Source organism: Oncorhynchus masou, chromosome 12 (assembly GCF_036934945.1).
Source record: "Oncorhynchus masou masou isolate Uvic2021 chromosome 12, UVic_Omas_1.1, whole genome shotgun sequence".
In the NCBI taxonomy this organism is placed as follows: domain Eukaryota; kingdom Metazoa; phylum Chordata; class Actinopteri; order Salmoniformes; family Salmonidae; genus Oncorhynchus; species Oncorhynchus masou.
In genome coordinates, this window is record NC_088223.1 from 27735102 (window position 1) to 27748796 (window position 13695).

The 13695-nt window shown below is 47.6% G+C and overlaps 1 protein-coding gene across 2 annotated transcripts in view; it reads right to left on the reverse strand.

The window, feature by feature from the left end:
• Positions 1-13695, reverse strand: part of LOC135549796 (ubiquitin-conjugating enzyme E2 E2-like) — a 45359-nt gene that overhangs the window by 10121 nt on the left and 21543 nt on the right. For both annotated transcript variants that reach the window (XM_064980102.1, XM_064980100.1), the window contains exon 4: positions 2689-2821. In XM_064980102.1, coding sequence (XP_064836174.1) covers positions 2689-2821 — 133 coding nt within the window. The remainder of the gene's footprint in view (positions 1-2688; positions 2822-13695) is intronic.

Genomic DNA, 13695 nt, shown 5'->3' on the forward strand with positions numbered 1-13695 from the left:
AGGGTAGGTAGCAACACATCTGCCACGCTGATCCTCAACACTGGAGCTCCCCAGGGGTGCGTGCTCAGTCCCCTCCTGTACTTCCTGTTCACCCACGACTGAATGGCCAGGCACGACTCCAACACCATCATTAAGTTTGCAGACGACACAACAGTGGTAGGCCTGATCACCGACAATGACGAGACAGCCTATAGGGAGGAGGTCAGAGACCTGGCCGGGTGGTACCAGAATAACAATCTATCCCTCAATGTAACCAAGACGAAGGAGATGATTGTGGACTACAAGAAAAGGAGGATCGAGCACGCCCCCATTCTCATCGATGGGGCTGTAGTGGAGCAGGTTGAGAGCTTCAAGTTCCTTGGTGTCCACATCAACAACAAACTAGAATGGTCCAAACACACCAAGGCAGTCGTGTAGAGGGCACGACAAAGCCTATTCCCCCTCAGGAAACTAAAAAGTTTTGGCATGGGTCCCGAGATCCTCAAAAGGTTCTACAGCTGCAACCTCGAGAGCCTGGTTGCATCACTGCCTGGTACGGCAATTGCTTGGCCTTTGACCGCAAGGCACTACAGAGAGTAGTGCGTACGGCCCAGTACATCACTGGGGCTAAGTTGCCTGCCATCCAGTACCTCAACACCAGGCAGTGTCAGAGGAAGGCCCTAAAAATTGTCAAAGACCCCAGCCACCCCAGTCATAGACTGTTCTCTCTAATAACGGCAAGCGGTACCGGAGTGCCAAGTCTCGGACAAAAAGGCTTCTCAACAGTTTTTACCCCCAAGCCATAAGACTCCTGAACAGGTAATCAAATGGCTACCCGGACTATTTGCATTGTATTCCCCCCCCCCAACCCCTCTTTTACGCTGCTGCTACTATCTGTTTATCATATATGCATAGTCACTTTAACTATACATTCATGTACATACTACCTCAATTGGGCCGACCAACCAGTGATCCCGCACATTGGCTAACCGGGCCATCTGCATTGTGTCCCGCCACCCACCACCCGCCACCCCCTCTTTTACGCTACTGCTACTCTCTGTTCATCATATATGCATCGTCACCTTAACCATATCTACATGTACATACTACCTCAATCAGCCTGACTAACCGGTGTCTGTATGTAGCCTCGCTACTTTTATAGCCTCGCTACTTTTATAGCCTCGCTACTGTATATAGCCTGTCTTTATACAGTTGTTTTATTTCTTTACTTACCTATTGTTCGTTCACCTAATACCCTTTTTGGACGTTTGGTTAGAGCCTGTAAGTAAGCATTTCACTGTAAGGGGTACACCTGTTGTATTCGGCGCAGGTGACAAATAAACTTTGATTTGATTTTTTTTTTAAGTCCCATTCCTGAAGCCCAAGAAACAAACATCCTAGCACATATTGACATTAAAAAGGTTGATGAAGGCCTTTTTGGAGGGTTACTGTCAAAATTATTTATAGACATCAATGACAGGCGTATGGGCTTCCAGAGCTGGTGGACCTCCCAGCTTTACGGGGGCTGCAGGGGTGTCCAGTACTCCAGTGAACAGAGCTGAGAGACTGCATTTACCAGCTTTTCTCTCAGTCAGTTGTTATTTTCTTCTATTCAAATCGTTGTTTTGTTGCTCAACATGCTCTTTGTCCAAAGTTATTTCAAAACCTTCCAGCTCTCAAAATATCTTCTCCAAGGCAAGCCATATATCTTCTTAGAGCAGGGCTGCCCAATCCTCTTCCTGGAGATCTACCGTCCTGTGGGTTTTCAGTCCAACCCTCTTCCTGGAGATCTACTGTCCTATGGGTTTTCAGTCCAACCCTCCTCCTGGAGATCTACCGTCCTATGGGTTTGCAGTCCAATCCTCTTACTGGAGATCTACCGTCCTATGGGTTTTCAGTCCAACCCGCTTCCTGGAAATCTACCGTCCTGTGGGTTTTCAGTCCAACCCTCTTCCTGGAGATCTACTGTCCTGTGGATTGTCAGTCCAACCCTCTTCCTGGAGATCTACCGTCCTGTGGGTTTTCAGTCCAACCCGCTTCCTGGAAATCTACCGTCCTGTGGGTTTTCAGTCCAACCCTCTTCCTGGAGATCTACCGTCCTGTGGGTTGTCAGTCCAACCCTCTTCCTGGAGAACTACCGTCCTGTGGGTTTTCAGTCCAACCATCTTCCTGGAGATCTACCGTCCTGTGGGTTTTTAGTCCAACCCTAATTTAACACACCTGATTCTACTAATTAGCTGCTCAACAAGACCTTAGCTAGCTGAATCAGATACGCTAAATTAGGGTTGGACTGAAAACCTACAGGACAGTAGATCTCCACGAAGAGGGTTGGACAACCCTATTTTAGAGTAATCCTGTTATCATGATTTAAAAAAATAGAACGGAACACATGGGAAACATCCTTAAATACGTGCTAAAAATAAAGATGTACTTGTCTATTTGTGTTTCAGAGGCGCCATTGATGCACCTGTAACTGTTTGTCTCTAAAATAGCCGGTATTTCAAGCCCTGAAAGCCTAACCCAAGGCCCAAATAAAAAAAAACAAATAAACAGAATCCGTCAACATGGGCTCCTGAGAAAGCACCAGTCTAGCATACATACCAGTGTGTGTGTGTGTGTGTGTGTGTGTGTGTGTGTGTGTGTGTGTGTGTGCGCGTCTGAGCATGCATGCATGCATATGTCTGTGTGTGTGTGTGTATATGTGTATACCTTGGGTGGTTTGAAGGGATAGTCTGGTGTGAAGGCGATATCTAGGAAGAAGACTCCTCCCTCGTATACAGAGCCTGGTGGTCCCAGGATGGTGGATCTCCACTCATAGATGTTGTCTCCTTTTGGACCCGCACTGCAATGGCACAGTAGAAAAAAGAAAGAAATTCAGTGTATAGAATGTATATAGAAAGCAGGAAATTACATTTTAATCATGTTACTCAATTCCTGATTCAGCCGTGTGTCACGCCCTGACCTTAGAGATCCTTTTTATGTCTCTATTTTGGTTTGGTCAGGGCATGAGTTGGAGTGGGCATTCTATGTTTTTGTGTTCTATGTTTTCTATTTCTGTGTGTTTGGCTGTGTGTGGTTCTCAATCACAGGCAGCTGTCTATTGTTGTCTCTGATTGAGAACCATACTTAGGTAGCTTTTTCCCACATGGTTTTGTGGGTAGTTGTTTTCTGTTTTGTGTCTTTCTGCACCAGACAGAACTCTTTTGGTTTTTGTTCATTCTCTTTGTTATTTTGGTTAATCAGTGTTCAGTTCTAATAATAAAGATGAACACGTACCACGCTGCACCTTGGTCCTCACCTTCTTCCACCAACAGCCGTTACAGAACTACCCACCACCAACGGACCAAGCAGAGTGGTAAAAAGGAGGAATGGACATGGGAGGACATACTGGACGGCAAGGGATCCTACACATGGGAGGAGATCCTGTCTGGAAGGGATCGCCTCCCATGGGAACAGGTGGAGGCAGCCAGGAGAGCAGAGGCAGCAGGAAAAGGGAACCAGCGATTTGAGGGAACATGACTGGTAAGGAAGCCCGAGAGGCAGCCCCCCCCCAAAAAAAATTGGGGGGGGGGGGGCACACGGGGAGTGTGGCAGAGTCAGGTTGGAGACCTGAGCCCTCTCCCTGTGCTTACCGTGGCAAGCATGGGATTGGTCAGGCCCCATGCTAAGGGGTGATGCGCATGGTGTCTCGGCCGAGTATTCACAGGCCTGTGTGCTTGGTGCCAGGGTCCCGCATTTGCCGGGTGGAAGCTGGCATCCAGCCAGAATGGGTGGGGCCAGCTCTGCGCCTGAGACCGCCAGTGCGCCTCCAAGGCCCAGTGTATCCAGTGCCTCGGCCAAGGAAGAGGCCTCCTGGATGTCTCCCCAGCCTGGGGAGTCCTGTGCCTGCTCCCAGAGCCAGGTCTTGTGTGTCTCCCCAGCCCGGTGGGTCCTGTCTGTGCCTCCCTCCAGCCCGGAGCTGCCAGAGTCTCCTTCCTGTCCGGGGCCCGGCGAGGGTCCCCAGTCCGGGGTCGGCGACGAGGGTCCCCGCTCCAGAGGCACCACCTAAGTGGGTCAAGCCTAAGGTGGAGCGGGGTCCACGTCCCACACCAGAGCCGCCACCGCAGATAGATGCCCACCCATACAGGTTTTGTGGCCGGAGTCCGCACCTTTCGGGGGGGGGGTGTCACGCCCTGACCCTAGATCCTTTTTATGTCTCTATTTTGGTTTGGTCAGGGCGTGAGTTGGGGTGGGCATTCTATGTTTTCTATTTCTGTGTATTTGGCCGGGTGTGGTTCTCAGAGGCAGCTGTCTATTGTTGTCTCTGATTGAGAACCATACTTAGATAGCTTTTTCCCACATGGTTTTGTGGGTAGTTGTTTTGTGTCTTTCTGCACCAGAAAGAACTGTTTATGTTTTTGTTAATTCTCTTTGTAATTTTGGTTAATCAGTGTTCAGTTCCAATAATAAAGATGAACACGTACCACGCTGCACCTTGGTCCTCACCTTCTTCCACCAACAGCCGTTACACCGTTTGTGTGTTGTGAAAGATAGAGTTAGGTAGAAGCCAGAAGGGGGTCTCTCTTATCAACCATCCAATCTGCTATTCAATATATTCTGTATAACTCCATATTCATTACCAGATATGTGCCCAGGTAAATAAGAGATTGCATCTGTAAGCAGTTATCTACAAGATCAATTTCAATTCACAGATAACTGAATTGAAGTAGATTATAAACAAAAGTGAAATAAACAATACAAATGAACAGTAAAACATTACACTCACAGAAGTTCCAAAAGAATAAAGACTTTTATGCCATATGTCTATATACAGTCTCTCTCTCTTGCCGCACACAGTGGCAGATTGCCCTCCCTGTAGTACATGACAACTACAGTGTAGACGAGAGCAGCTGGCTGCTGCTGAGCTTAATTGTTCCATTGCCTCCTACTACACACAGTGGAGAAAACAGATAATCTAATCCTATTTTCCCAACGGAATCAGGCCAGACACACCTCTGTCTTATACCACTCTTACTTTCATCACTTAGAGAAGTGTGGGAGCGAGCGAGGCAGAGACAAGTAGAGAGTGAGAGAAGGGTTAAAGGAGAGAGAGCGCCTGGAAGAGAGAAAGGGAGAGACGGGGGGAGAGAGAGGGGGGCAAAGCAGTAGAAAGCGAGAAAGAGATCGAGAGGGGAGGCATTAATGCAACGCGAGTGAGAGTATCACTAAAGCCATTCATGTGAAATAGTAGCCTGCAGTAAAGAGGTAGGCCTCTGTATTTTCTGTCTAGCTCAGTTTGGACAGTGAGGAATTGTGGGAAACAAGCTTAGAAAGGAGAATTCTCTCTTTTGCCAGAGATGACACATTGTGGTCCATGTACTGTAAATAGTCTGAGGCGGGGAGGAGGGAACGAGAGAGAGGGCAAGGGGGAGAGAGAGAGCAGGGGGTGAGAGGGGGAGGGGCGAATGAGAGAGAAAGAGGCAGAGGAGAGAATGAGAGGGAGAGAGAGGGGAGAATGAGAGTGAGCGAGAGAGAGAGAGGCGGAGGGGAGAATGAGGGAGAAAGAGGCAGAGGAGAGAATGAGGGAGAGAGAGGGGAGAATGAGAGTGAGCGAGAGAGGCGGAGGGGAGAATGAGAGGGAGAGAGAGGGGCGAGAGAGAGGCGGAGGGGAGAATGAGAGGGAGAGAGAGGGGAGAATGAGATTGAGCGAGAAAGGCAGAGGGGAGAATGAGAAGGAGAGAGAGGGGAGAATGAGAGTGAGCGAGAGGGGCGGAGGGGAGAATGAGAGGGAGAGAGAGGGGGAGGAGAATGAGAGAGGTGTGCCTCCATGAGACAAACAGTTTGGCTGTAGTAAATAGTTCTGGACCTCGTTACGCTCGAGCCTGTTGTTGCCCAACATGACTGAATGATTAAGGAGAGATCTATGTTTGTGGGTCAAATCAACCCATCACTGTCAGTGGTTGAGACAGACGTTTTACATGGCACTCTCTACTAGTCATCTTATGGTTGGCCAAAATAGTTATTTTCTCCCCTCTCTTCCCACAGTAAGTCTATATATAGGCTACAGACCGCATCTGGATATGTTTAGAGCACCACCAGCGACACACATTTCTAACCCCGGCTTGTGGAACTACTGGTTTCCCTATCCAGTAGCATAACAAACTACTGTACTGCATCAATGTGTTTAATCACCGGTCCTCACTCTGCCACTGTGGTGGGTAGTAAAAGCCTAACCACACATAAAAGCATAATTGTGGAGAAACAGGCCTCAGTGACATCGGAGACGGTTGATGATGTAATATTAGTGTCATTAAGACACAGTCTTTTCCCTCTCTGTTCATCAACTCCCTCTACCAAGGCTTCCTCATTCCTCACTCCTGCCCCTGCCCCTCTCTTCCCCACACCCACACCATCACACAGTCTCCCCCTAACCATAACCCCCCCCCAAGATTCTTCCTCCCTCACCCATCCTTCCTCATCTCCCACGGCTTTTCCTGAAAACTATTTTTACTCAGGCGGCAGCTGGGCATCACATGCAAAGAAACAGGAACTATCACAGACATCTCGAGAGTTTAGACACTTACACTGGTAGCAGTGTGAATAGAGGAGATGTCCCAGACTGACAATGATAGCAGTGTGGATAGAGGAGATGTCCCAGTCTGACACCGGTAGCAGTGTGGATAGAAGAGATGTCCCAGTCTGACACCGGTAGCAGTGTGGATAGAAGAGATGTCCCAGTCTGACACCGGTAGCAGTGTGGATAGAAGAGATGTCCCAGTCTGACACCGGTAGCAGTGTGGATAGAAGAGATGTCCCAGTCTGACACCGGTAGCAGTGTGGATAGAAGAGATGTCCCAGTCTGACACCGGTAGCAGTGTGGATAGAAGAGATGTCCCAGTCTGACACCGGTAGCAGTGTGGATAGAAGAGATGTCCCAGTCTGACACCGGTAGCAGTGTGGATAGAAGAGATGTCCCAGTCTGACACCGGTAGCAGTGTGGATAGAAGAGATGTCCCAGTCTGACACCGGTAGCAGTGTGGATAGAAGAGATGTCTCAGTCTGACACCGGTAGCAGTGTGGATAGAAGAGATGTCCCAGTCTGACACCGGTAGCAGTGTGGATAGAAGAGATGTCCCAGTCTGACACCGGTAGCAGTGTGGATAGAAGAGATGTCCCAGTCTGACACCGGTAGCAGTGTGGCTAGAAGAGATGTCCCAGTCTGACACCGGTAGCAGTGTGGATAGAAGAGATGTCCCAGTCTGAAACCGGTAGCAGTGTGGATAGAAGAGATGTCCCAGTCTGACACCGGTAGCAGTGTGGATAGAAGAGATGTCCCAGTCTGACACCGGTAGCAGTGTGGATAGAAGAGATGTCCCAGTCTGACACCGGTAGCAGTGTGGATAGAAGAGATGTCCCAGTCTGACACCGGTAGCAGTGTGGATAGAAGAGATGTCCCAGTCTGACACCGGTAGCAGTGTGGATAGAAGAGATGTCCCAGTCTGACACCGGTAGCAGTGTGGATAGAAGAGATGTCCCAGTCTGACACCGGTAGCAGTGTGGATAGAAGAGATGTCCCAGTCTGACACCGGTAGCAGTGTGGATAGAAGAGATGTCCCAGTCTGACACCGGTAGCAGTGTGGATAGAAGAGATGTCCCAGTCTGACACCGGTAGCAGTGTGGATAGAAGAGATGTCCCAGTCTGACACCGGTAGCAGTGTGGATAGAAGAGATGTCCCAGTCTGACACCGGTAGCAGTGTGGATAGAAGAGATGTCCCAGTCTGACACCGGTAGCAGTGTGGATAGAAGAGATGTCCCAGTCTGACACCGGTAGCAGTGTGGATAGAAGAGATGTCCCAGTCTGACACCGGTAGCAGTGTGGATAGAAGAGATGTCCCAGTCTGACACCGGTAGCAGTGTGGATAGAAGAGATGTCCCAGTCTGACACCGGTAGCAGTGTGGATAGAAGAGATGTCCCAGTCTGACACCGGTAGCAGTGTGGATAGAAGAGATGTCCCAGTCTGACACCGGTAGCAGTGTGGATAGAAGAGATGTCCCAGTCTGACACCGGTAGCAGTGTGGATAGAAGAGATGTCCCAGTCTGACACCGGTAGCAGTGTGGATAGAAGAGATGTCCCAGTCTGACACCGGTAGCAGTGTGGATAGAAGAGATGTCCCAGTCTGACACCGGTAGCAGTGTGGATAGAAGAGATGTCCCAGTCTGACACCGGTAGCAGTGTGGATAGAAGAGATGTCCCAGTCTGACACTGGTAGCAGTGTGGATAGAAGAGATGTCTCAGTCTGACACTGGTAGCAGTGTGGATAGAAGAGATGTCCCAGTCTGACACTGGTAGCAGTGTGGATAGAAGAGATGTCCCAGTCTGACACCGGTAGCAGTGTGGATAGAAGAGATGTCTCAGTCTGACACTGGTAGCAGTGTGGATAGAGGAAATATCCCACTCTGTCAGAGGGAGGTATTATATGACAGAGGATATCCCTGACACCACTTCCTCACCTGTTGAACACATACCACACGCACGCACAAACACCCTTATACACAAAATACACACACGAAAAACACACACACACACACACACACACACACACACACACACACACACACACACACACACACACACACACACACACACACACAGAAGCATTTAATTGGGCTGCAATTTCTGAGGCTGGTAACGCTAATGAATTTATCCTCTGCTTTTCATCAATCCAGATGCCCAGATATTTATAAGCGGGTGTAACGTGTGCGCTGGGAGTTGGGACGCAAGTTCAGGGAGTGAATACATTTAATGAATGAACTAAACATAATACAATAAAAGAAACATGATCAAAGCACAGACAAACGGAAACACAAACAACACCTGGGGAAGGAACCAACGGGAATGACATAAATAGGGCAGGTAGTCAAGGAGGTGATGGAGTTGAAGAGGTTAAACCAAGGCCTCATACCTTTTAACGGGTTAATAAATGATGTTATGATAAACTGTGTGTGTGTTAACACCTGTTTTGAGTGTTGTGCCCTTCAGACATGATCAGATTCATACATACTCATCCTGTCTGGGCCCCACCTGGCTATCTGAGGTTCTGAGAATACGACTGGTTTTCTGAGAACACAAGGCTGCCGCAGGCCTGATGAAAACAGCCACCTGTCAGAAGATGCTTGGACTCGTTCACCTTGTTATGACCCTATACTTGTGATGAAAGGTCAAGTTTCGGTCAAACCCACTTCTGAGCTTTTAATTGCTGACAAGATGGTTGCTGATGTCAGGGAGAGGTTCAATTTATTAAAATGCTGTTGCCAGGGAAACTCACGCAAGGAGGACTGGGAGAGGCTATAAGAATTACAGGATGTCTTAGACATTGTGCAGAACCTGGGGAGAGCTATCATATACTGTACTCTGTACCAACTTCTGCCTACAATTGTATTACTAAAGGAGAATTTAAATAATTCAACAAAGAGTGTGTTTCCTTTCCATTACTAATGTATGTTTGATAATTATATAGACCTGATCATTTGTTGAAGAAATTGACCAATGGAGTCCAGGTGAGTGTCATGAGGCGCTGATGTGCGTGACAATGGTGACAAGTGTGCGCAATAATCAGCAGCCTGGTGACCTAGAGGCTGGAGAGGGGGCACACGTGACAGCTGGGATACGATCAATGAGGGCACCATCCGATGTACAGTACTAGTGAAAAAGGTTTAGACACACCTACTTATTCCAGGGTTTTTCTTTATTTTTTACTATTTTCTACATTGTAGAATAATAGTAAAGACATCAAAACTATGAAATAGCACATATGGAATCATGTAGTAACCAAAAAAGTGTTAAACAAATTTTATTATTTATTAGATTCTTCAATGTAGCCACCCTTTGCCTTGATGACAGCTTTGGACACTCTTGGCATTGTCTCAACCAGCTTTACCTGGAATGTTTTCCAACAGTTGTGAAGGAGTTCCCACATATGCTGAGCACTTGTTGGCTGCTTTTCCTTCACTCTGCAGTCCAACTCATCCCAAACCATCTCAATTGGGTTGAGGCCGGGTGATTGTGGAGGCCAGGTCATCTGATTCAGCACTCCATCACTCTCCTTCTTGGTCAAATAGCCCTTACACCGCTTGGAGGGGTGTTGGGTCATTATCCTGTTGAAAAACAAATGATAGCCCCACTATGCGCAAACCAGATGGGATGGCATATCACTGCAGAATGCTATGGTAGCCATACTGGTTAAGTGTGCCTTGAATTCTAAATAAATCACTGACAGTGTCACCAGCAAAGCACCCCCACAACATCACCGGTCCAATGTCCATTGCTCATGCTCACCGGTCCAATGTCCATTGCTCATGCTCACCGGTCCAATGTCCATTGCTCATGCTCACCGGTCCAATGTCCATTGCTCATGCTCACCGGTCCAATGCCCATTGCTCATGCTCACCTGTCCAATGCCCATTGCTCATGCTCACCGGTCCAATGTCCATTGCTCATGCTCACCGGTCCAATGCCCATTGCTCATGCTCACCGGTCCAATGCCCAAACAAGTATTTTCTTCTTATTGGTGTCCTTTAGTAGTGGTTTCTTTGCAGCCATTCGACCACAAGGCCTGATTCACTCAGTCTCCCCTGAACAGTTGATGTTGAGATGTGTCTGTTACTGGAACTCTGTGAAGCATTTATATGGGCTCCAGTCTGAGGTGCAGTCAACTCTAATGAACTTATCCTCTGCAGCAAAGGTAACTTTGGGTCTTTCTTTCCTGTGGCGGTCCTCATGAGAGCCAGTTTCATCATAGCGCTTGATTGGTTTTGTGACTGCACTTGAAGAAACGTTAAAGGTTCTTGAAATTTTCCACATTGTCTGACCTTCATGTCTTAAGGTAATGATGGACTGTCGTTTCTCTTCGCTTGTTTGAGCTGTTCTTGCCATAATATGAACTTGGTCATTTCCCCTTTCATGGAGTGACTCATTATATAAGTGAAGTGTTGTATGTTTTCAGGCCCAAGGGTACTGCATGGTAGTCAACAAATCACTAGGGAATAACAACTCTCTAAGGAGCATATCCTGAGTGCTTCCCCTGCATAACTCCACACTAGAGATCAAGGGAGAGAGAGAGAAAAGATGACGGACAGGCAGACAGGCAGGCAGACAGACAATGGGAGTACAGTAGTATTACCATGTACTTATACTCCACCATGTAAAGCTAATCCCTCCCATTCCAGATTATGGGCTAACTGGATTATACCTGCCTGTGGAAAGATGATACTGCACCAGCTAGCTACTGCCGCACAGAGACACATTGCCAAATCCATCCATACAGTGACCACTCTCCTCTCCTCTGCCCCCCCACACACACACTCATCTCCTCTTCTCTCACCTTGTTTCACTAACACATTGATTCATGGATATTAACCTTAATATTAACCGTGACCTGATCAGTTGTGATTCAACCACAATCATCCCTGTGGTCACCATATGACCTTTGATCTGGTTTATCCTATTAAATGTCAATTCAGATTGGAATTGTGATGTCAATCATCATCAAAGAGAGAACCACCAATGTAACCAGTCGCGCGCACGCACGCACGCACGCACGCACGCACGCACGCACGCACGCACGCACACACACACACACACACACACACACACACAGGATCGTTATAGTGAACAATCAGCAACACAGTCATTGAGTCTCATTGAGGTCTCGTGGAATACTCCACTGTTAAAGGCTCAGAAAGAGGGGAAAATACCCAAATCCCTCAGACAGAAAAGCTCTTTTCAGTGTTTTGTTCCTTCCAGCTAAAAGGCCTGTGTCTGCTTGGTACTGGTCTTTGTGTGTCCTCGTTTGGCCAGCTAAATGCTCACAATGCACACTTTCATCAGGAGCAACATACAGGCTGGGAGGAGGGAGAAAGAAAGATCCGATGCCCTCTGACCTTTCAATGAGCGGTAAACCAATTGTGTTCCCATTGTCTTCGGCTCCATCGCCTAGCAACCCATCCCTGGAGTATGTGTGTGACTGTGTGTGTTCCATGACTGGAATAAATACTGAATTGCTAATAGTCACGCATCAATGGTTTGTAATTTGGTTCATAACTTCCACTTACATGACATCCATCAATTGAATTATTATGAACAGATCATGTGGAAATCAAGTGACAACTTTATTAGGTACATATTGCAGACAGTATCAGCCAGACAGCAAGCAATGCATTAGGCCTACATGCCACTCACGCTTACTCAACTTACCCAATGCATTAGGCCTACGTGCCACTCACGCTTACTCAACTTACCCAATGCATTAGGCCTACATGCCACTCACGCTTACTCAACTTACCCAATGCATTAGGCCTACATGCCACTCACGCTTACTCAACTTACCCAATGCATTAGGCCTACATGCCACTCACGCTTACTCAACTTACCCAATGCATTAGGCCTACATGCCACTCACGCTTACTCAACTTACCCAATGCATTAGGCCTACATGCCACTCACGCTTACTCAACTTACCCAATGCATTAGGCCTACATGCCACTCACGCTTACTCAACTTACCCAATGCATTAGGCCTACATGCCACTCACGCTTACTCAACTTACCCAATGCATTAGGCCTACATGCCACTCACGCTTACTCAACTTACCCAATGCATTAGGCCTACATGCCACTCACGCTTACTCAACTTAACCAATGCATTAGGCCTACATGCCACTCACGCTTACTCAACTTACCCAATGCATTAGGCCTACATGCCACTCACGCTTACTCAACTTACCCAATGCATTAGGCCTACATGCCACTCACACTTACTCAACTTACTCCCTTATGAAGAGAATATTATCAACTTCAATCATCAGAAGGGGATGAAATCCGCTATTTTGGTTTGTGAATTATTTGGTATGACAAGATCTAGACATTTAAAAGGTAATTTCCCATTGAGCCGACATATACAGGGTTTACAATGAATGTGGTCTTTGCGAACATGGGAACATTGCATTTCGTCCGCTATGTACGTTTTAAAAGCAATCGGGTTGAATCTAGCCCCTAATCAGGATTTCAGCTTTCTCTCACAGTGCAGAAGTCACAAGCTTCATAACCATCAACCTTCGTATTCTCCTCCTGCTTCTTCCCTGAATGACATGGAAAGAAAGTCTGTCTACGTCTCTCCACTTCTGTCTCTGTCATCTGTGTTATGTTCACAAACATGCAGCAACAACTCCCTAGCTACAGTAACCTATTACCACTCTCCGAATACTTCACTGCCCTGTAAATAAATGGACAAGACACAACGGTCTCAGTCCAGTCCAGGTTAATACCCTGCTTCCCAAGCTTCCCCAGTGATCACTTGAGTGATGATAACCTCTCATGTTGCCATTACTGCACCTTACAGGTAATTCATTAACATGACTTGTGTAGGTGTTGAAACACTAACAGTGAGCCATAAAACAGAGTGCAGAGAGAGGAGAGGACAGCGGTAGTCAGAGGAAGATGGAGAGAGAGAGAGAGAAGAAAGAGAGGCGAGCAGGGGATTATGTCAACACACACAAGTGCGCACGCAAGTATGCACACACACGCACTCACGCAGTCTGAGAGGAAGAGAGATCAATTGGAGCAGAACTGTGTGTCTGACCTCCAATTTAACTATATAGAGGGAGGATCAGTTATAGGCTGAGAGGGGCAGACAGGGTGGACCAGGGTCACTAGGGTTTAGAGCTGAGAGGACCGTGGA